The 24,469-nt window shown below is 37.8% G+C and overlaps 3 protein-coding genes across 4 annotated transcripts in view; 1 reads left to right on the forward strand and 2 right to left on the reverse strand.

Moving 5' to 3' along the window:
* Positions 1-24,469, reverse strand: part of LOC134790502 (uncharacterized) — a 278,176-nt gene that overhangs the window by 26,637 nt on the left and 227,070 nt on the right. The gene's annotated exons all lie outside the window — the stretch shown is intronic.
* Positions 1,027-24,469, forward strand: part of LOC134790494 (transmembrane 9 superfamily member 2) — an 81,891-nt gene continuing 58,448 nt past the window's right edge. Inside the window, exons 1-9 of one of the 2 annotated variants that reach the window (XR_010144193.1) lie at positions 1,027-1,371; positions 1,631-2,023; positions 10,444-10,599; positions 11,170-11,505; positions 11,981-12,073; positions 13,008-13,213; positions 13,654-13,813; positions 15,353-15,514; positions 16,191-16,645. Coding sequence is in view for 1 of the 2 variants with exons in the window: in XM_063761309.1 (XP_063617379.1) it covers positions 1,240-1,371; positions 1,631-2,023; positions 10,444-10,599; positions 11,170-11,505; positions 11,981-12,073; positions 13,008-13,213; positions 13,654-13,813; positions 15,353-15,514; positions 16,191-16,532 (1,980 nt within the window). In the remaining variant the exon portion in view is untranslated. Of the gene's footprint in view, positions 1,372-1,630; positions 2,024-10,443; positions 10,600-11,169; positions 11,506-11,980; positions 12,074-13,007; positions 13,214-13,653; positions 13,814-15,352; positions 15,515-16,190; positions 17,298-24,469 lie in introns of those variants that run through there. The other variant, XM_063761309.1, reaches the window with a different exon arrangement.
* Positions 18,871-24,354, reverse strand: LOC134790490 (DNA excision repair protein ERCC-5). Its single transcript, XM_063761304.1, has 7 exons — positions 24,135-24,354; positions 23,872-24,047; positions 23,195-23,403; positions 22,602-22,800; positions 20,343-22,392; positions 19,831-20,117; positions 18,871-19,618 (listed from the first exon to the last, which is right to left on the reverse strand). Exons 1-7 carry the CDS (start codon positions 24,220-24,222, stop codon positions 18,947-18,949), a joined length of 3,681 nt encoding a protein of 1,226 aa, XP_063617374.1. The 5' UTR covers positions 24,223-24,354; the 3' UTR covers positions 18,871-18,946.

Raw genomic sequence — 24,469 nt, forward strand, 5'->3', positions numbered from 1 at the left:
TAGGATGACTCAAGGGGTAGGAAGACCCAATATGGGTTATGCAGTGAGTGCGAGAAAGTTAGGTCGAATTTGTTATCATATGAACGATAGATAACGCCGTTTTTTGCTAGCGTGTTGGTAAATAATGTGGTGAAGTAATGACCCTACATTTACTAATAGCCATGAATTCTCTTTGCTAATATGATCTGCCATACCGTCAGTAAAAAAATGGGTAAAGGCTGTCCTTATGTAGAGAATTTGAAGTTTAGCCCAATGGTTGACTGGTAGAGAATGCCTCAAGGCGTTAAGTCCGCCAATTGTACCTACTCTTTTTTAGGGTTCCGTACCCAAAGGGTAAAACGGGATCCTATTACTAAGACTCCGCTGTCCGTCCGTCCGTCCGTCCGTCCGTCCGTCCGACCGTCCGACCGTCCGTCTGTCACCAGGCTGTATCTCAAGAACCGTGATAGCTAGACAGTTGAAATTTTCACAGATGATGTATTTCTATTGCCGCTATAACAACAAATACTAAAAAGTACGGAACCCTTGGTGGGCGAGTACGACTCGCACTTGTCCGGTTTTTTGTAAAATTGTGCAATGAAGTTTAAATAAAATTAATTAATTTCCCGCCTTTTTCTACTGACAAACTTGTTTGACCGGCTATAGTTTGGTCAGGGACTGCAAAAGGGACTGTCTCATTTCAGACATAGAATTTCATACTGGCTTTGTCTTGCGCATTAGCGCAATTAGAAATAAATATGTCACAATATTTTTCCGTTTCACTCAAAAAGCGTGTTGGAATATGTAACAAAAACAAATAAACCGAAACTATAGTCTGGCAAACCCAACTTGTCAGTAAATAAAAGAATGAGAACAAAAAAAACTAAACTCATCCCTTTCTTTTTGGCGCTAGTATTAACTAGCGCCAAAAGCTTATTTTATTTACTGACAAGTTGGGTTTGCCAGACTATAGTTTCGGTTTATTTGTTTTTGTTACATATTCCAACACGCTTTTTGAGTGAAACGGAAAAATATTGTGACATATTTATTTCTACGACTAGCAACACTCACTGTGGTGACGTTTTCCAGGACCGTGCCGTGTAAAGATCTCAGAAAAATCGACAGAAGAAGGAAAAACAATACTTTTCTACAAATATTTTGTGTGTCGAACGTAAAGATTGATTATGTGGACTGTAATAACGCGTATCATTGCAATTTAATTAGTCTTTTGATGTGATAGTAAAGGAATAACATCTCATCATGATCACGACAGCTTCATTATTCGTTTGCGCATTATCGCTTTTGACATGTGTAAAAGCGTTTTATTTACCCGGCTTAGCCCCGGTAAATTACTGCAGTAAAACCGGCGAGGATAACGCAAACACTTGCAAAGTAAGTACAAATAATGCATGTGAAATTCGGTGCATACGCCCAGGATGTTTTGGCCGTATAAACCGTCACCGCATTGACAATTTCATGTTGCGATTTATTACTTTTTACTGTGAAATTCGCGATAAGGTATAAATAGCGGTACTAATTGTGCCCTAACATCTATAATTGTAATACCAAATTACCATTTACAAAAGAATCTTGTTGTAAAACATGTTAAATGATATGAAACTTTGATTGATGATTTGTGTATTTGTTTCAGAATGAAATCCCATTGTATGTGAACAGATTAAACACAGAAGAGTCAGTGATACCATTTGAATATCACCACTTTGATTTCTGCACAACAGATGAAACTCAATCCCCGGTTGAGAATCTTGGACAAGTTGTGTTCGGGGAGCGAATTAGGCCAAGTCCGTACAAGCTGAATTTTATGGAAAATGTGGATTGTGCAGCTGTGTGTACAAAGACTTACAAGGGATCTAACCCGGAGTCGCTAAAGAAGTTGAACTTGTTGAAGATGGGTATGGCGCTGTATTATCAGCATCATTGGATACTGGACAATATGCCGGTGACCTGGTGCTACTTGGTGGATAAGGAGAAGACTTATTGCAGCACTGGCTTCCCTATGGGATGCCAAGTCAGGAGGGATTTGGTAAGATAGCTTCATATAAGATTTTTTGTGATTCCAGAGAAGATTTGTAACTTTACAACATTATACTTCTCATGGGGGTGTCCCTAAAGGAATTCCTGGGGGAGTCTAATAAGATTACATTCTTCAAATCAAAAATATTATGTTGTTATAGAAACTTAATGTGTCATACAAACAAAGCAGATCATACAAACTTGTACTGATAAGTAAGTTGTAATGAGATCTGGTTGTTTTTGTTACAATGAAAGGACCTTTAGGTACATTTTAAAATATAAATAAATAGGGAAATACCCATACAACCATTTCCAGTCGCCGTTACGACGCGGTGTTGACACATCTTGTGTCGACACCATCTGTTTCGGTCACAATTCCAGTCGCAGAGTCGTCGCCGTGTCGACACAGTTACCAGAAATGGGGAAGGGTCGACACATGACACAAAGTGACATAAAGTGTGGTCGCCGTGTGCACACATTGTTTCGGGTTTGCGACTACTTTATGCCAAAATCATTCGTTCATTCGTTCATTTTGTTCCTGTCAAATGGAAACTGTCAGATGGAAAAATACTTAAATAAAAATAAGTGACATTAATACGCCATCTCTTAAACGGATTACAAGACGTAATTATATATTGTTTGCATTTATATTACAACATGACTTAAATTATTATGGGGAATTAAACTGCTCGAGTGATTTGATAAACTAAGTGTAATATAATCAACGCGCCACCACATTGTTTTAGTTTAGCCGGAAATGAAATTGTTTACTTCTCAGTGCCTGTGTTCATAACTATATTATTTGAAGCATTTTTAATACTTCGATGCGTATACTATACTTAAATAACAGAAATAACGCTTTACATACTACGAAACTTGTTAATTATGATGTATAAATATGGTTCAAGGCTGAGAAATATTGCAGTCACAAATGTTTCGACTTTGTGTCGACTCTGTGTTGACACATGACACGCGCTGTCAAAAGTAATAACAAAGTTACTGGTATGTTACTGGATTTGCAAAATGGCTCCTTGTGTTGATTTGTTTTCAGATATTCTCAAAGTGTAAAAATGCCGTGGTCAGAGATGGGCATTAATCGATTAACTGTTTATTCGACTAATTAATGGAATAAAAAAAGCTAATTCTCAAATTTTAATCGCGATTAGTTTAGTCGACCTAACATAGATTGAAATTGAATTAATCTGAATATTAATCGAATAAATTATCGATTAAATCTCGATTGAAAGTTGACAGGGGGCCATTTTTGTACGTAAAAATAATAGAAATGTCTTGCATGCAGATGGTAGCAAAACACTTTGTCATAAAAGTCGAGATGGGTGTCGATATATAGGTTTTAGGGAGTGCCGATTTCGAAAATAATGACCATTTTGGAATCCGAAATGGCGGCCATGCACTGTGTCATAAAAGTCGTCATGGATGTCGTTTTATACGTTTTAGGGGGCCCCAATTTTGAAAAAGATGACCATTTTGGAATCCAAAATGGCGGCCATGCACTATGCCATAAAAGTCGTCATGGGTGTCGTTTTATAGGTTTTAGGGGGCGCAGATTTCGAAAATGATAACCATTTTGGATTCCAAGATGGCGGTCATGCACTATGTCATAAAAGTCGTCATGGATGTCGTTTTATAGGTTTTAGGGGGCCCCGATTTAGAAAATGATGACCATTTTGAAATCCAAAATGGCGGCCATGCACTATGTCATAAAAGTCGTCATGGGTGTCGTTTTATAGGTTTTGGGGGGCGCAGATTTAGAAAATGATAACCATTTTGTATTCCAAAATGGCGGCCATGCACTATGTCATAAAAGTCGTCATGGGTGTCGTTTTATAGGTTTTAGGGGGCGCAGATTTCGAAAATGATGACCATTTTGGATTCCAAGATGGCGGCCATGCACTATGTCATAAAAGTCGTCATGTATGTCGTTTTATAGGTTTTAGGGGGCCCCGCTTTCGAAAATGATGACCATTTTGGAATCCAAAATGGCGGCCATGCACTGTCATAAAAGTCGTCATGGGTGTCGTTTTATAGGTTTTGGGGGGCGCAGATTTCGAAAATGATGACTATTTTGGATTCCACTTTTATGACAAAATCCGTAGCCGCCATCTTGGATTATAAAATGATCATCGTTTTCGAATTCTGCACTCCCTAAAACCTATAAATCGACATCCGTGACGACGCAAGTTATCTTTATTTTCAGATCTAACAAATTGCTACAGAATACAAAGGACAAAAAAGAAGCGAGGAGGTAATGAAACATGCAAAAATACAGATGATTCCTCGATGCAATTGGGTGATTCTTAAATTGTGTCCAGATTTTTTTTGTCATAAAAGTTTATATTTTTCACATATTACTAAATCTATGGCAAAAGTTATAATATTGCAATGGATTCCATCGCATGTAGGTATAAGTGGCAATGAGACAGCTGATGCATTAGCAAAACAGGCATGCAGCGATGGCATTGAATTTCGCTTGAAACATTATATGGGGGCAATAATGACTGTTTACATTTAGTCAAATTAAAGTGTCGCGAATTGTGGAAGGAATATTTCGACGAGAGATCTAGGGACAAAGGTATTTGGTATAAGACAATACAGCCACAACCCTTTAATTCTCCTTGGATTGATAATAGTGTGTTGTGTAGGCAGGATCTAGTTTTATTATTGAGATTGCGCTCTGGACACATTCCATTGAATAAGTTCGCCTACCTCATGCGTAAAGTGAATTCGGAATTATGCACCTTATGTAATCGCGTCGAGGATGTGTATCATATTTTAATGGAGTGTGTCCGAAATGAGCGACTTAGAAGACAGATATTTCATGACAATGACAGTTCCATTGGGTTATGTAATACCTACCTTTCGAACCCCATGTCTGAGGTTGTTGAAAAGGTACTAAATATTGTTAAGTGCGGTCTGAGGGACAGAAATGTGTGATGTAATTAAACTAGATGTAGCTATTTACTTTCTTGAAATTGAATTAATCTGAATATTAATCGAATAAATTATCGATTAAATCTCGATTGAAAGTTGACAGGGGGCCATTTTTGTACGTAAAAATAATAGAAATGTCTTGCATGCAGATGGTAGCAAAACACTTTGTCATAAAAGTCGAGATGGGTGTCGATATATAGGTTTTAGGGAGTGCCGATTTCGAAAATAATGACCATTTTGGAATCCGAAATGGCGGCCATGCACTGTGTCATAAAAGTCGTCATGGATGTCGTTTTATACGTTTTAGGGGGCCCCATCGTCCCCATCATCGGGGATCTAGGGACAAAGGTATTTGGTATAAGACAATACAGCCACAACCCTTTAATTCTCCTTGGATTGATAATAGTGTGTTGTGTAGGCAGGATCTAGTTTTATTATTGAGATTGCGCTCTGGACACATTCCATTGAATAAGTTCGCCTACCTCATGCGTAAAGTGAATTCGGAATTATGCACCTTATGTAATCGCGTCGAGGATGTGTATCATATTTTAATGGAGTGTGTCCGAAATGAGCGACTTAGAAGACAGATATTTCATGACAATGACAGTTCCATTGGGTTATGTAATACCTACCTTTCGAACCCCATGTCTGAGGTTGTTGAAAAGGTACTAAATATTGTTAAGTGCGGTCTGAGGGACAGAAATGTGTGATGTAATTAAACTAGATGTAGCTATTTACTTTCTTTTAACTTTGTTAATTAAGTCTGTTTTTTATGGGGTGACATATTCGTTCAATCGAAAAAGCCCCTTAAAAAAGGAAAAAAAAAAAAAAGTTCCGTGACATTTCGACCTTGTAATTTTTTAAGTAAATGTTTTTGTTTATCTATGAGGATCTCACTAGAATAGTATAATCAAGGTATGTTTATATTTGATGAATGAAATAGTAACGCAAAAAAAAAATATATTTGTGTCTTATATTCCTGCCGAAGACTTTTATTTTACCTTTTCCTTCTACACAAGTTTGGCCAAGTAATAAGAATTTAGGGCACTCAATTTTATTTTCACTTCTACAACAGTAAAGCTACGAGGCCATGTTTTGGTATCGTTTTCGTATAAATTCGCAGTACCAAATTTAGTTAAGGTATCACATTGACACCATTCCGAAGTAAAAACATATAAACTTATTAAAATACTTTCTTTTAAACTCCTCTTCACGCTTAAACTGCTGAACAGTTTTAATTTAAATTTAGTACACATATATTTTGAGTCCCGAGACAGGATATAATAAGTTATCTCAAAAATCACCCTTTAAAGGTGTGAAATGAGGTGTAGGGGGGAATTCAGAATTGACTTCTTGAAGTTAATACTGTTTAAGTTTTTTTTTTTTTTTATTGAATACTTGGGGGACTTTATTGAGACAAAAAATACAAACTAAACAATAATAAAACTAAACTACATGGAATATAAAACTTAAAATAATCATATAAATAGACTTATAAATGAACATAAATGAACTTATAAGTAAACTTATAAATAAAAAATGCTCCCTAGGTCGCTGTCATGAGTTATGGTGCCCAGTAGGCTGGCAGCGTTACCTCGTTGGATGGCCAGACTTAGTCTCTGGCCGAAGTAGCTGCCAGCCCCCTGGTCACCAGACGCATCTATAAGGCGCTCGGAAATTTCTTTATATAAAGACTTCGCACTGGGCCCCCACGGACCCAGAGTTTCGACTCCGAACGGTGCAAATATGTAGCCCTCGCCGAGGACAGCATATTTGCGCCGCTTGTTTAGTTCTGCTGTTGTGGCCGCAGCCCCCGCCTTGACGGAGGTCGCCTGTAGGTGGGACGGCGCGAGCGTGTCAACGCAGGTGGCGTCCCACACAAGCGTCCTCCCCAGCTTCCACGGAATGAGTGACATCCCTGTTTAAGTTTAGGTTTGAAGTCATGTTTTTTCATCATTTTTAACTAAATCAAAGATGTAGACCATCCCAAATTTCATATAAATCGGTTCAGCGGTTATTGATTTCCCGTACAAATTTCCACGCCACTTTTCACACCTTCAAAAGATGATTTTGGTTATAAGATCTATCCTATGTCCTGTTCCGGGACGCAAACTATTTCTATACCAAATTTCAACGAAATCGGTTCAGCGGTTAAGCGTCAAGAAGAGTTTCAAAAAAACCGGCCAAGTGCGAGTCGGACTCGCGTATTAAGGGTTCCGTACATTAAGTCCGACTCGCGCTTGACTGCACATTTCTAATAGGTTTTCCTGTCATCTATAGGTAAAGAACTATTTTGTGTATTCAGACGGACATACATACAGCCGCACGAGTGATCCTATAAGGGTTCCGTTTTTTCCTTTTGAGGTACGGAACCCTAAAAAGATTTATTTTTATTTTGTGGAATGGTGTCAATGTGATATCTTAAATGGATTCAGCACCCCAGATTTATACGAAAACGATACCAAACACGGCCTAGCACCTTCACTGATATAGATATATCAAGATAAAATTGAGAGCCCTAAATAAACTTTCAAGAGCGGATATCTCAAAAACTATTCAACATATCGAAAAAATTGACGGAATAAACTTGTAACAAATTAAATTACCTTTCATTTTATATAAGTGGCCATGTCGCTGAGATGCATAGTTTCCGAGATATAATCGAAAAACGGGAAAATGGGACCTTCAAAGCCCCCTCTCTCCCCCTCGCTCAAGGGCTACGGCCGGGGACTTTTGATATGTTCACCTCCTAACTTGTCAAACCGAGTTACGGAGTCAAAAAATTGTGTTCCGAGCATTTCCCTCTACAACTTTTGGCGCATTCGTTGCCTGACCTAAGTAGCTTATTGAATTTCTTTAAAAACTTTTCTGTAAAAGGTTGACGGGTGTTGGGTGTTTATATGGTTTCGGTCGATTATTATCATTTGCATTGCCCATGATGACTTACTAGAATTACGAGCACACGAGACACTAATAGTAGTTTGACAAACCTTGGTTTTCAAGAGGTATTTTATATTGACATTTGCTGTCACAAATTTGCTGTCAGATTTAGTCGCAAACCGCACGCAAAGTGCACACAAATGTGTCGACACCTTGTTACGGAAAAGTGTAGACACGGCGACGACACTTTGTTTCGAAACAATTCTAGACACATTGTGTGGACTCTGTTACGACACATCTGACATTTAGTTACCACTTTGTGATTCTGCGACTGGAATGGTTATATGGGTACCCACTTGTTTGTATGACTGTGCTCAACTCAGTATTCATATTAAAATGTAATTGATATTGGTATCATACTCTTAGCAGCACATTTAGAAGGTGTTTCATTTGTTATATTTTCATTTATGGTACTGGGTCATATCGGCATAGTTATCAAAATATAGAATAAACAATATTAAATTCTCACATCAGTTAACAAAACTGAATCTATATTGGTTGTTGCTTCAATGACTAATGGTTTTATTCTGTGCATAATTATGTATGATTACCAATCTTAACTATAACTATCCATGAAATACAAATAAAATAACTAACAAATTGTTAATCCATTTTTTACTGTAAAAATAAACACCAATTCATTGATCACTTGGTTAAGGAATGTGTATAATCTACCATTTGTTTGGTTGCTTTCAGTACAAAACATGTGGCCATGTTTGTGGGATTAACACAACTTGTGGCATTTTAGTAAACAATAGTTTGGTGTTGTTATCATTTCTACAATTGGACTCTCTATTGCATAACTTGTGCTATTGTAGATGCCAAAGGATCGTTCCGATGAGGCCATAAATCTTTAGGCCGACCCCGCCCCTTTTACTACCTGCTTGTAGGGATGCGTGTCGCAGCCTTCGAATATTATGGATGGTGGTATTTATAATTTATAATAGATAATAGTCAGTTTATGTTTATCTCAGTGGTTATGTTAGTTTTGAACTCATTGTATTAAAAAAATATGCTAATAATTTATAACTTTGTAATAAATACCATAAAAAGAAATAACATAATAAATATCAATGAATAAAAACTTAAACAATAAACATAGTTTTCGTCATCGGAACTGTCGGTATCACTGTCATCTTGTAAATTTATTACCAGACGGTTCGAAAATATTAATGAAGCCATCGGTACTATAATAAATGCAGATGTATAATACTGTTTCATCGAGCAAGCGTAATTCATCGATAAGCAATATCGACTTTAGCCGCATCCTTGTTGACAGCTCAGTTTATTACCCTATCGGAATGATTGTTTGGCGTCTATTATAGTGTGTTACAGCACTGTGACTGTACCTATGCTACAGGCATAGGTACAGTCACCTGCAATAGTATGTTACACAACAAAGGCTGCAAAAATATCTGACACAATCTTATTTGTAGAGCCATAAGAGCGGAGGTACATAGTGTGGTTTTCATATAAAATTCTTTGTGTCAATTTCGCATAAGATGACTTCGCTTATAGTGACAAATCGCTTACTATGACCTATAAATCCTATTTTTATGAAATTATGTCCGGTTATACTGACACTTTCGCAGCATACGGTGGTTTTCGTGGCCGTCCCCGCGTCTTTCCCTGCGAGGACGTTTGGTGCGTGAGTGGCGTTTAAGTTGTTTGATTCTCGGTGAAAGTTGATAATTGGTACAAGGTTAACAAACCTCATCTCTCACACAGGAATTTGAGATTAATATGGAAAAATTAACAAAAATAAGATTTTAATCAACAATACTTTATTATGACATCCGCTTAGTATGACGTGTTTGTCACTTCCCTTCGATGTCATTATAAGCGGATTCTACTGTATATCAGCAAGTAAAATCTTAATCTATTCGTTTAAAACTAATCCATTGCATAATTTAGGTTGAATATTGCTTGAAGCTCTGAGCCCAGGGTAATTTCTATACATATCTAATTTCTTTTGACACATTTTTGATAAAGTGTCCTTGCATTTCAATGATATTTCTGGTGGATTGGGAGTGGGACTCAGGGGGGCGTTTTCAGAAATAAATATTGAAATTCTTTCACAACTGGACGTTCTTGGGCTCATTCTACTCAGAATCGACAGCATTCTCCATCCCACCATTAAAAAAAATGTCCCAAAATGTCCATTCCATTACGTCACGTTATAGTATGAAAAAAAATTTCACTTGTATGTGCGTGACGTAGTGGAATGTACAATTTTCATACAAATTTTTGGGACATTTTATTTTATCATCAGAATTGAATATGCTAGTGATTCTGAGTTGAAAGAACCCAAAAACACCAGGATCTGTGAGAATCGGGTTTTCGATATTTATTTCTGATAACGCCCAGGGACCTCCAGGGACCATTACCAGACCTCAAATATATCATCAAAATATCCAAACACTTCATCATAAATATGTCCAAATAAATAAGGAGGACAATAATACTGTGATAATAACCCCCCAGCTTTCGTATAAGGTGATTTCCACTTTAACTGTAAATTAATAAATTTAAATCCAGGACACATGTACACCGATCGTAGCGACTAATCAAGCCCCGGTCGGCGCATACTTCCTGTTCAACCACGTGGACATCGAGATAACGTACCACAGCGGCGCCGAGGAGGAGTGGGGCGTCGGCTTCGGCGAGAATGGCGGCAGGATTATCTCGGCTAAGGTAAACTAGCTCTGTGAGCTGTAAACGCGAACCGTGACACTGCTATCTTGAATTCAGGACACATGCACACTACTATCAGTAGCGACCAATCAGGCTCTGGTCAGCGCGTATTTCCTGTTCAACCACGTGGACATTGAGATAACGTACCACAGCGGCGCTGAGGAGGAGTGGGGCGTCGGCTTCGGCGAGAATGGCGGCAGTATTATCTCGGCTAAGGTAAACTTGTGGCTCTGTGAGCTGCAGACCTCAACCCCCTTGGCTTTGCCATATCAAAACTAAATTTTGGATAAACAGTGAAATGAATGTTAGATATAGGGGTTATTGTCGTAATTAGAATTTCGTACCAAAAAGGTAAAAAAAAACCCCTTATGGTGCGACTCTGCCTGTTCGTGTCTGTCACATCGCTAAATATCTCGAGAACTAGGTACTTAAGCTATCTATTTAAAAATTTGTAATAGTTATGTATTATACGAATCTAACTCAGACGTATAGAAAGTGTTATTTAAATTGTTTCTATATTTTAAAATGTTTTGTCCCTTAAAATGTTTTAAAAATTATATTGCATCACAGATCAAACCAGCCAGCATCCGGCACACGAACACCGAAAAGCTCGACTGCAATGCTCGAACTCCCCTCGAAATACCCAACATGCTCACCGGAGACGAGACCTTCTCCATCACCTACTCCTACAGAGTCACATTCCACCGGAATAACACCATCAAATGGTCATCCAGATGGGACTACATCCTCGAATCGATGCCGCATACGAATATTCAGTGGTTCTCCATATTGAACTCGCTGGTTATAGTGCTCTTCCTTAGTGGAATGGTTGCTATGATTTTGTTGAGGACTCTTCATAAGGATATTGCGAGATATAATCAGATGGAGTGCGGAGAGGATGCTCAGGTAAGAAACTGTTAATTCAATAATATATAGGTAGGCAGTGACATGTTACTTATTGAAAATAATACCTTTGGAAAGAAGGATAAAGTTAATTATGTATTTGACAATGGTAAAGGAAGGAAGTAGAATAAAAAATATTTTTTATATCAGTATGAGTTGGGTATTTTTAGAGTTGATATTATAAGTTATCATAATGAATGACAGAATGTATAGATTACCAAATAAACCCTAACGACAAAACGTTAACAAGATCCAAGAGCAACACCTAAAAACCATGCATTTTTTTCCTCTATAAAGTACCTTTCATTCCATTGTATTGTAAACTTTATTTTGATGAAACAAAATTGCATGAGTCTTGCCAAGTTTTGGCGTGTGGGCGGCTCTGAGGATAAAAGTGTCAGCACCAAATTTATACCATCCTACGTTACTCTCAAACGATGAACAAATTACGTAATAAGTATTTCCTGTTGTCCTACAGGAAGAGTTTGGTTGGAAACTGGTGCACGGAGATGTGTTTCGGCCGCCGCGGCGGGGAATGCTGCTGGCTGTCTTCCTGGGATCCGGGGCGCAGGTAAAACAAATGAAGATATACATGACAGTCATATTACATAAATACTGACAACATACTGCCTAAGCGATTAAGACACAATACAATCTAAAAAAAATTTAATTCAATCTAATAGCGATTTGGAAATGTTTAATTGTATTGGTAACCACCATTACACAGTTGACCCAGTCCGCTGGGCGAGATTTTATCGCTACTCTGGTAATTGGCGATTGGGCCGCGATAACGCTCCAACACACATATTAAATTTGGGGAAAACGTATTAAGCGCCATTTGATTAATTTAACTATTAAGTAGTTTTGAGTTTTGATAAGTTAATCAGCAGGAAATGATAGACTGTATACTGTAATAGAGGAAGTAATATAGAATATTTTTTCGAAGTGTTAATTCAGAGGAAAGCGAAGGAATATTAGATCCAATACAGAATCCCAAGTCTAAGGAGGACAAACTACACATATATTATGCCATAAGTTTGAAATGCAATAATATAGGTATAGGTATTGACGTACTTTAAATAATTTCCAGTGGAGTATATGTAGATTTCAATTTGATTCATAAACCTACACCATAGTTATGAATCAACAACGCCCTATGCCTTATCACTGTTGTAGTTGCAGAGACAACTGTGATTTTAATGCTATTTTTAACTTCGAAGACATATATTATAGTCTTGTGTTACAAGCACAAAACCGTTCCCGTATTTCCCTGATACAGTTTATACTTTCTGAACGAAATGTGACCAGGGACATACGGTCAGACAAACAAACCCGCAGTACCTATTACTTTCGCTATTATTTAACCCTTAAATTGGCAGAAAATGTAGAAGGATCTGAGTTCAAATCAAACCTCCTGAGTAGTTGTGCAAAGGTTATGTACTTCCTGTGTCCCGTTGCCAATTATATAGTTAATATCAAAATATCCTGAGCATCAATATTTCCAGGTGTTCGGCATGACCTTGGTGACCCTCGCATTCGCATGCCTCGGTTTCCTGTCGCCCGCCAACCGCGGCGCCCTGATGACGTGCGCGCTGGTTGCTTGGGTGTTGCTAGGAGCGGCCGCTGGTTATGTCAGCGCGCGTATCTACAAGAGCTTCGGCGGACGGCGGTGGAAGAGCAACATACTGCTCACTTCGATGGTGTGCCCTGGGTGAGTTACTGTCTCGGCATGACCTTGGTGACCTTAGCGTTCGCGTGCCTCGGTTTCCTGTCGCTCGCCAACCGTGGCGCCCTGATGACGTGCGCGCTGGTTGCCTGGGTGTTGCTAGGAGCGGCCGCTGGTTATGACAGCGCGCTTACCTACAAGACCTTCGGCGGACGGCGGTGGAAGAGCTAAACTAAAGTAGCATTTCTTTTGTAACATTGCTTTCTCAAACAAACGAAATTCATCCCAATTTATTATACAACAAGGGTCAAATTAAAAGAGGGCAAAAATATGGTTAGTGAAACATGAATATAAATTCACTAATTCATTCTTTATTTCACTTTCCATGGCCATTTGGCATTAATAAAGAAGATTAAGTGATATTGATTATGATTGGGCAAATGCAATTTAGCGTATTATTAACATTGCAATCTTGTTCTTTTCAGCGTGGTGTTCTCCCTGTTCTTCATAATGAACCTGGTTCTCTGGGGCAAAGGCTCATCGGCGGCCATTCCATTTTCGACCCTATTGGCGCTGCTGGCTCTGTGGTTCGGAGTGTCTGTGCCGCTAACATTCATCGGCGCTTACTTCGGCTTTAGGAAGAGGGTGAGCCATTTTTTACTCTATTACTATTGACATAAGAATCAAGTGCTCATCCGCGGCTATTCCATTCTCGACCCTATTGGTGCTACTGGCTCTGTGGTTCGGCGTCTCCGTGCCGCTAACATTCATCGGCGCTTACTTCGGCTTTAGGAAGAGGGTGAGCCATTTTTTACTCTATTACTATTGACATAAGAATCAAGTGCTCATCCGCGGCTATTCCATTCTCGACCCTATTGGTGCTACTGGCTCTGTGGTTCGGCGTCTCCGTGCCGCTAACATTCATCGGCGCTTACTTCGGCTTTAGGAAGAGGGCGAGCCATTTTTTACTCTATTTCTATTGACATAAGAATCAAGTGCTCATCCGCGGCTATTCCATTCTCGACCCTATTGGTGCTACTGGCTCTGTGGTTCGGCGTCTCCGTGCCGCTAACATTCATCGGCGCTTACTTCGGCTTTAGGAAGAGGGTGAGCCATTTTTTACTCTATTACTATTGACATAAGAATCAAGTGCTCATCCGCGGCTATTCCATTCTCGACCCTATTGGTGCTACTGGCTCTGTGGTTCGGCGTCTCCGTGCCGCTAACATTCATCGGCGCTTACTTCGGCTTTAGGAAGAGGGTGAGCCATTTTTTACTCTATTACTATTGACATAAGAATCAAGTGCTCATCCGCGGCTATTCCATTCTCGACCCTATTGGTGCTACTGGCTCTGTGGTTCGGCGTCTCCGTGCCGCTAACATTCATCGGCGCTTACTTCGGCTTTAGGAAGAGGGTGAGGCATTTTTTACTCTATTACTATGGACATAAGAACCAAGTGCTCATCGGTTGCGATTTCATTCGCGTCCCTATTGGCGCTACTAGCTCTGTAGTTCGGAGTGTCTGTGCCGCTAACTTTCATTGGGGCTTACTTCGGCTTTAGGAAGCGGGTAAGGCATTTTCGACTCTATTGCCTTTGATATAAGAAGCTAGTGCTCTGACGGAGGCTATTACAAATTATAAGTACAGGGATGTTTAGTTTGTGAGGATATTTTTTTTTTATTTGCGTATCATAAATTCATAAAGCGCCACATGTGTCACAAGAATATCATACTTGGGATCAGGGATGTTGCGGATGCAGATTTCTTGCCATCCGCGGATACGGATGCGGATATTTTAAGGCTCACATCCGCGGATGCGGATGTCGAGATTAGGTACTTAAAAAACATCAAACATGACATTTTTAGTAATTTTTATTTAAAAAAACGAAACTGTTAGTATTTGAGCAAGAATATAGGTGCGTTATATTTAATAAACAGTAACTTGGCCGACTTTTCTGGATCTAGACGATTTCGTTATAGGTAATGACGAAATTACCTAGCACTTACGCCGCCGCTAAGACGTTCCTGTACCGACTTCCTCGACATCCGCATCCGCATAAGCTCCGCATCGATTTCATGCGGATGCGGATGTAGATGCGGATGTTCCGCGGATGCGGATGCGAATATTCGGAACATCCCTGCTTGGGATCGTATTTTATTAATATTGCACTTAATTCTTTCTAGATCCTGGACCACCCTGTGCGCACCAACCAGATCCCCCGACAGATCCCTGAGCAGTCTCTCTACACGCAAGCAGTGCCCGGCGTTGTTATGGGCGGTGTGCTGCCGTTCGGCTGCATCTTCATACAACTGTTCTTCATTCTCAACTCTCTGTGGTCTAGCCAGGTAAAAACACTCAAACCAACCCTGAACTCCCGAAAAAAGGCTGTCCTATAGAATATCCGTTATAAAGTCCGTCAACATCTAAACTTCAGTGTATTAATGAAACAGACATTATTTGTGACGTCCCACGGGTAAAGGTACCTTATGGCGGTTGGCGCTTACGCATTTATGGCGGTTGGCGCTTACGCATTAACGCCGCCGCCATAAGGTACCTTTTCCCGTGGAACGTCACATTTTTTTGCGGCCCCTAAATTAAACCAAAGTTCAATTTGACCACACATTCACCTCGTAATATAGCTTTCGTTAAAGAAAACCTGTATTCGAATGAGAATACGACGATGCCTAATAGCTTTTTTATCTACTACAGATTTTTGTGAACGCCAAATTATTTACCGATAATTATTATAGTTCGTTTTTTTAGCATTAGAAATAAGGTAACAATCTTGATGTCTTTTTATTGAAAAACACAGTTTAAAAATAAGTCACGGCAAATATGTAACAATTATGAATCTAATATGATCATTTATATGCTTCTGCTTTCATAAGAAATAGTTACTGATTTTTAAAAAGAGTTTTTCAATTAAAAGACATGTCAAGATCGCTTACCTTCTTTCGCGCTTTTCTTCTTTATAGATTGAACAATATAACTATTTAACTAATCACACTTCCATCTTTCCAGATGTACTACATGTTCGGCTTCCTATTCCTCGTGTTCGTGATCCTCGTGATCACATGCTCCGAGACAACCATCCTGCTCTGCTACTTCCACCTCTGCGCCGAGGACTACCACTGGTGGTGGCGCGCCTTCTTATCCTCAGGCTCCACCGCTGGTTACCTCTTCGTCTACTGCTGTCATTACTTCGTCACCAAACTGAACATAGAAGACGCCGCCTCCACTTTCCTCTACTTCGGTTACACGCTGATAATGGTATTCTTATTCTTCCTTTTAACGGGCACTATAGGATTCATGGCCTGCTTCTGGTTCGTGAGGAAGATTTACAGTGTAGTTAAGGTAGATTAGATGGACTCTGTATGCCCCGTGTCTCAGATGTTTGGGATGTGTAAGGATTTTAATTCATCAGTGTATAGTTGGATTTACAAATGTGCTGGTTGCGCAATTTCAAGTTGAAAAGTGTTCGGAAAAATTAGGATTCATTTTGGAGACGGAAAATTTCGATTCTCATACAGAAATTTGAGAAGTTTTTGATATTTTGGAAACTCTGACGGCACATCAGTAGATGGATTTATGTATGTTCAAACAAAAGATGTTAAGTAATAAACATCAAATTTCAACGTCATCAAGGTTGAAAGTATGCTGAACATTTTTTTGGCCTGTAAGTCGACGTCGAAGATATGTTTACCCTTTTAAATCGTATTCAGTTGTGATGAAGTGAAAAATGTATACATATCTTTAACGTCTATACTATTGAGGGCGTTTCTGCAGATACTTATATCCGATAGCGGAGAGTACACATAATAAACGAATGTAACATACAGTCAAAAGGAATATGTAAAGTATTGCATGAACTTAAAGCGTCCTTATGATGAAGTATAGTTGCTATGGGATCATCGGGATCTCAAAATTGAGTGAATGTACATTCTATTTGCTGATTTGACAAATTAATGTTTAATTCTAACAATTTCCTGCAGTAATCGGTTATTGGTACACAACAGTGAATAATGAAAACGATATTAGGGATAAAAAATAATGAAAAGGTTGATGTGAGCAATAAGTAATTGTTAATTGAGATTTTGCAGAATGATACAGATTTAAAGAGTTTATACATACATACATACATACATTTCATATTCAGTTAAATTCCAATACAGCTGCATAACTGCAATCTTACCTTGTCAAAGTAACATGGTCAACTGAAGTAGTTATATTATGTTAGAAAGTATGACAAAACTAACTCTTTAATTTTTCCCTGGTCATACTGCAAAATGTCAGAAGTGAGGTCTCTTCAAAAGATTGTTCATACATTAGAGTAGGTATAAGTACTTGTGATACCAGTTATCCGTACCTATAACGATTTAGACTGCTTGACTTACATTTATAAATATATAAGTGTCTTTTATTTGTCGTCCGGTACGTGATTATTTAAAATGTCGATTCCTGTATTTTTTATTTTATTTGGTGTAGTCTATCCGACTAAAACAAAAAAAAATGCGCTCTACATTCTATGTCACTAATTACACTAGTCTTCTTGTATGTTTTAGAGTCCAGCTGCGTCAATCTGGATATAAATAATTGGGCAACACCTCTATAAGCGTCACTTTTTAACAGAAGGTTGCCAAATTATTTAATTGCATATACTAACCTAACCGGACTTTTAACCCTTTGACCGGTAAAGAAGTCAACTAAAGCGCGTAATGCTCGAAGGTGGCTATTGGGATATCAAACTATGCTTATTCGACAGGTTTCTCGGTTCCTTTTTTGCCTTTAATGTTGAAACAAAGTTCGAGGTCTACTACTGCTGCACTGTTGTACTCTACCAGTCCTTTTGGATGTACATATATTTTGATTTTGTATAAACTTTTAAGAATGATGTACTTCAATTTGTTTGCAATCAATTTCACATTACCCTTATGTATATGCTTATTTGTTGTATTAGCACGCAATCTACGTGTTATTTATAGCACGCAGTCGTCATAAATTTTATATTCCTTGTATACCAGTTACTTGAGCAACGGGTACGTACTTTCTATTTCTTTCATGGAGCCAAAATTTTAATGACACTACCAACTTTAGCTTTTTAACTTAGTAAATCGGACTCAAGAAGAACGAAACTTACCACAGTCAATGCACGTTTATTTCTCGACAATATTTTTAAGATCCTGCTCATGCATGATTGTTGTTTATCTTAAGATTTTATTTATTGCTTTTCAGTTGCATTGTGTTCGCGTAATTTAACTGTAAAAAAGGAAAAGGATGGATAGATAGAAATAAATATAATGAATAAGTACTTATAGCATATCTAAAATTATTACAGAAAATTCTGCAAAAAGAAATTAGATGCGTAGTCTGTCACTTATTTGTAGTCGGGAAAATATAAAAAAAGGTTGAGAAGTGCTCCTTGATCTATGTAGTCGTGTGCAAAAAATACATACAATTTACATATAGACAGACACTTTACCTCCACATAAATAAGAAGCACTTCTTGAAATCTTGAGCTATACTATTTTGGAAATCAAATTTGGATAAAGTATTAGATATAATTTAGTAACCTTTATTTTATTTATGTCGCGTTATCATCGGTGTGTTTACAAATATTGTCAATAAATGTAATTAATCAATTATGTTTTTAAAACTATGCTTAGTTAACCGAAAAAGTTGAAGTAAACAATAAAATTGACTATTTTATAAAAAAATATTTTTATTTGCTATACCTTTATAAATAAGTAACATGCCACATAAAAATAACAAAGACAAACTCAATCACTGCAGCTGCTTTCAGACAAATCTGCCTTGTCTTTTGGCAAAATGGGCTTCCTTTTCTTGGGTTTACGTTTACGGTCTATTGTGGTCTTCCTGAAGATCTCAATAGCTTTCATTTTATTTTCAAGCAGATGCTGTTTATCTTTCTCTCTTTGTGGAATAATCTCTTGATATCTATCAGTCTTTGGTACGTTGATTTCTATGCCCGTTTCGCCATCTTTAACTTCAACTACTTTGACAACTTGGTTAGAATCTTCTACTTGTTTTTTCTTTTGTTTTAGTTTAGAAGGTCCGGCTTCATTTTCCGTTGAAGTTCTAACAAGTTTCTTTCGTTTCTTAGTAGTTTTTACATTTCCTCCATCAGTAGGATTTGCGTCGGCATTTTGTCCTTCCGGACCCATTTTCTGCACCGCTGCCTTAACTCTCTTACTCATTTGATCCTCCAATGTTTGGAATTCTATTCTCCTTTTGAAATAATCATGAACCGTCTTTTGATTCTTCCTATCTTTCATTCTTGCTAGCACAGGTTTGATAATCTCATCAAATTTCTGTTGAGACCATCCAAACTTGCTTTTTGCATAGTCTCTTAACACAGTTATGTCTAAGTCGCCCCATGTAAATTTGTCTTCACTTTTCTCGACATTCGGCTCCATATATGCTTGAACAACCTAAAAATAAATTGAGTGGCCAATAAAACTATGATTGGCCTTAAGATATGTAGAAGCTATACGCAATTTATCATTGAATCAGACTGATTTATTGAATATCGATCGAATTTAAATAAAAGATAAATCTACTTTATTAGCAATTGCAAGAAGTCTGAAGCACTTAGTAAAACTGTCAAGCCTGGTTGTTTAGGTAGTCTAACTACGTAACTTACTCGAATACTAGGAAAGTCCTCTGACAGAATAACATTTCTCAGTTTCTTCTTCAAACTTGTGTTATCAGTCCTCTTTCCTGCTTTAACCCAAAGTTTAAATTCTTTCAAGCCATCCAACAACTTGGCGTATCGGACTTGTTTGGATGTTTCTGAAAGCACTTGCTTCTTGTTGAAAGGGAAGGAGGCTAGAATTTCCATGGCTGTCACTGGACCAACGCCGGCCACTCCTGTTGTGTAGTCACTCCCGACCAAGAGCGCCAGCAATATCAACTGCTCCCGGTTTAAATCTGCAAAATAAAACATGTTTTAACCCTTCAGAACCCAGTTATCAGGTATTTATGTATGACCAAACTGTATGCAAAAATGTTTTTTTCTACATGTCATTTGAAAAATAATAATTTGGTGATAAACAATAATTAACAACATCATTACTCATTAGGCTCATACTCGCCCTGCGACTAGTATTCAGACGTTTTTACAACTGTGGGATGAAGATAAGGTTTTATACTTACTGAACGATTTCTCTATCCTTTCAGAGACATACTGCAAGACATGTTTCTTTTGATTGAAGAAATTCTTATAAACTGTTTGCCCTCCAAATAGCCAAATATCACTATCGTCGGTAATAGTACCATCTGTCAATTTGACACTCTCTAGAAATGCACACTGAGCTTCAGCCTCCATTGGCGCTACAATGTACGGAATACCGAAAATTTGCAATAATTCTTGGGCCTCTTTTGTCATTTGTTCAGTGATATTTCTTCCTATGCGATCCAGTCTGCCTTTTTCTTGGTTCAAATATTGTTCCTCACTTCGAATCTCTTCTACCATTGAGTTCAGTTGTTCAGTAGTTAAAGGTTCTTTTGGCTGTTTATTTGTTTCTACTGGTTTATCGTTATTAACATGTTCTTGGTTAGACTCCTCATTGTTAGTGTCAATGGTGTCGTTTTTGTGAACGCTTTCAATATTGACTACCCCATCATCCTTTTGTTTCTCTGGTTGAATAACCAAGGATGATTCTGTTATTATTGGTTCAGAGACAGGATTAGATACATACTTTTCATTTTCTGTACAAACTTGATCCTTTATTATATTCTCCTTAAAATAATGTTTGGCAGCTATGCTGACTTCGTTGTCATTTTGTTTGTTTGGTCGTGCTCTGGCTGATGATTCCTTTATTACTTTCGTGTTTGCATTAGATACCTCAACACATTCTAATGACATTTGTATGGCTTTCTGTAGTTCATCGTCTTCATCTGTAGATAGATCGTTTTCTTCATTCTTTACTTGTTCCGTCGCTTTTTTTTGCTGAGCGGTATTATCTTTTGGTATTAGTCTAGGTTGGGCTTTAATCGTATAGTCAGTCGGTGGTTCATTTTTTTGTACAATATTTTCTAAAGTATTGATTAAAGGTTTTTTAAAGCTATTGGAATTTACAATGGGTGAAAAAACATCTGCAAAAATATCTTCTTCATCATTTGGAATGTCATCCACTTTTAGCGTAAGTTCTACGATAGGCTTGCGTGACTTATCTTCTAGTTCAGGTACTTCTTCAAACTCATCATCGGTATCACTAGACTCTAGATCCTTAGCATTATCACTCTCTTTCATGGTATTCACTGTTTGTTTTATTGCTTCAGGTACTACTTCAAATTCGCCAACGCTACTAGACTCTAAATCACTAACTTTAAAACTTTTGTCTGTTTCCTTTTCTTCAATAGGCTGTTCAACATCAGAGTCTAAAGATATTAAATCTGGCTCAGTATTTTCAACAAACATAACTGATGCTTGAGTAGATTCTACATTTTCATCTCTTTCATCCAGTGTATCTTCTATCTGCTTTTCATACCCAATACTCTTTCTATCTGCATTTTCATAATGAATTATTTCTGGTCGTGATTCTTCATCACTAGAAGATAGTTCTACATTATCAGCAATTATTGACTTTTCACTATTAATTTCTTTTAATATTTGGTCTACTTCTGGTGCCTTCGATTTAGTTTTTCCACTTTTCGGTCGATGAGTAACAATTTTTTCAATGGCATTATGTGTGTAATCACTATATTGCATAATGTACGCTTTTGCGGTGGACAAGTCTGGCTGTTCTAGTTCATCTTCAGAATCGCTCATATCAGAGTAATCTGTGTCTGTTAAAACTGAGGTCCAAGAGTCATCAGTCTTAGATTGACATCCACTTGTATTGGGTTCATCAGCACATTCTAAAGACATTTGAATGGCCTTTTGCAGATCATCTTCCAATTCATCATGCTTACCTGGCTTTTCTGTGGGTAGAGATTCTTTTGTGCTTGTCTGTGGTTTATTATCTGCTTCTTTCCTTTCTTTGGCCTTTGCCAACGCTTCTCTAACATTATTAATGAGTAAATACCTAGTGTTATTATTAGACGCGATGCGTCGAGTAGGTAAGCTCTCTATCTTCGTGTCAATGCCTTCTTCATTCAGCAAAGATTCTAATTCATTCATTGACATTCCAATATCTCCCATTTCTTTTTCTGTTTCTTCTATACATTCTTGGACCTTTCTCCTTTTCAGTAATCTCTGCATCTAAAATAATACCAAATTAATAACCTAACCCTAACTTAACCATTACATACACTATGCTACTGAGTAGTAGTATACACTATAATCATGGGACCTACATTCTATACAAAAATTCTATTCTGATAATTAAAGGTGCAAAGCAATAAAACAAACAAATATTCAAGTAGTATTTTCCTGATATGCGAATATAACAATAGTATAATTTTACTTACTTGGAAATCAGAAAAGTTGTCACTTTTCTTTGGCAGTGTGTGAAGTTTGCCCCATGAGTTCATTTTTCTTGTTTCCTTCAATTCAATAAGCAGATCATACTTTTCTTTTGTTGGCAAATTCTTGAAGCTGTCGGACTGAAGGTCCACAGAGTGTAAATCCACAATGGAGCCACTTGATGTGTCTTCATCATCTGATGACCTAGAAAAATATAATGTATGTTGAGTTGTCTATAAATTTCAAGTCCACAAGTTGGATCTCATGATAAAGTTCTACAAAATGTTTATAATCAAAAGACACTCAACAATATTTGAAAATGCAGGGTGTATTATCACTTTTTTTAAACACCTTGAATATAGAACCAAGTTCAGATATTAGTGAGCATCAATTTTGCTTTAATAATTCTAATGGTAACTGTACAAGCAGAAACTTAAATGTCTAATTGTGGACCTTATCATGTAGAAATAAGGTTTACATATACTTTTTTAAATAATAACAACTTAAATCTATCATTACAGGTTTTATCAAATGCGATAGATAAGCAACAAACAACAATATGGTCAGTTCTATAACAGTTATTGTTATTGATACTTACTCTGACTCAGATTCCTCTTTCTGTGGCAAGGCTGGCAACTTGAACAAGTCATCTTGTTCTTTATTGACTGGATTAGTCCTCTTAGTCGGAGATATCTGCTTGCCCAACAAGCTGCCAAGTGCAGTTTTCTTGCTGAGTAGAATGGCTAACTCTCTTTTTAGGCGCTCTGACTCAGAATGGTACTTGTTTTTACTATCTTGTCGTTTTGCCTAAAACATTTAATTCATGATATGAACATAAACAATACAATATTGCAATGTGAGTTGGTATAATATGCATTCAAAATGTTTAAAGATCTATATTGACCCTTGGGACGCCTAGTGCCATATCCGTACCAGTCCTGTCAACTGCCGGAGGGTCTTCAATTTTTGTACCCGTCAACTGCCTAGTCCCAGATCTGTACAAAGTGTCTCAACTGCCTTGTGCCTTATCAGTCACCAAATTTATTGTATTATATTTTTACAATTTTGAGATCTAAACACTTACAAATAGAGTTTTATATCATTTGCACAATATCACTTTTTTTTGATCGCGGCAGTTGACGGGTACAAAAATTGAAGACCCTCCGGCAGTTGAGGGGGATGGGACGGATCCGGCACTAGGCATTTGACGGGTACAAGTACGTTTGTCGGTTCGGCGTTCCAGGGGTTAAAGAAAACCAAGTATTGAAAACTTACAATAGTTTCTTTTTTCAGTTCTGGAAAGGCACCATCAAAAACAAATATAGGTTTGATTCTAAAATAGAGCAGCTTGCAGAGACGTTGGAAGAGACCTATGAGATGGGCATTTGGTAAAGGTGCTCCCTTGGCATCTTGATAACCTTTCACAACCTGATGCAACCATATTGAGATATCTGTGAGAAAATTGTGTTATTTAATTGATAATCTATCCAATCGTTTGAGATCATTTCTGTGTCGGTAATTAAACAAAATGATCATACCCACAGCGAGTACTTTGTTCTCCAAAGTCTCGACTGGTACCGGCTTCCCCGCGGGCTCAACCAGCCGCCACAGACCGGTGACTCCCATCGCACGCGATTAAATTCCACAACACACTTTTTGTTTCATAAACATACTCAACTAACAAATACATGAATTAGGATACATAACATAGGTCGTTTCCCACGGAATCTCCGGTCAATCGTCGGTCTCTTCCTCACACATCGCAACCTTTTCGCTTCGTGAACTCCGTGTATTTATCACACACACAGTTGCAATTGAAATGTTAGCTACTGGCGCATCACGTTCATAAATATGTGTTTGGTTCACTACAACG

This window comes from Cydia splendana, chromosome 5, assembly GCF_910591565.1.
Source record: "Cydia splendana chromosome 5, ilCydSple1.2, whole genome shotgun sequence".
NCBI classification, from domain to species: Eukaryota; Metazoa; Arthropoda; class Insecta; order Lepidoptera; family Tortricidae; genus Cydia; species Cydia splendana.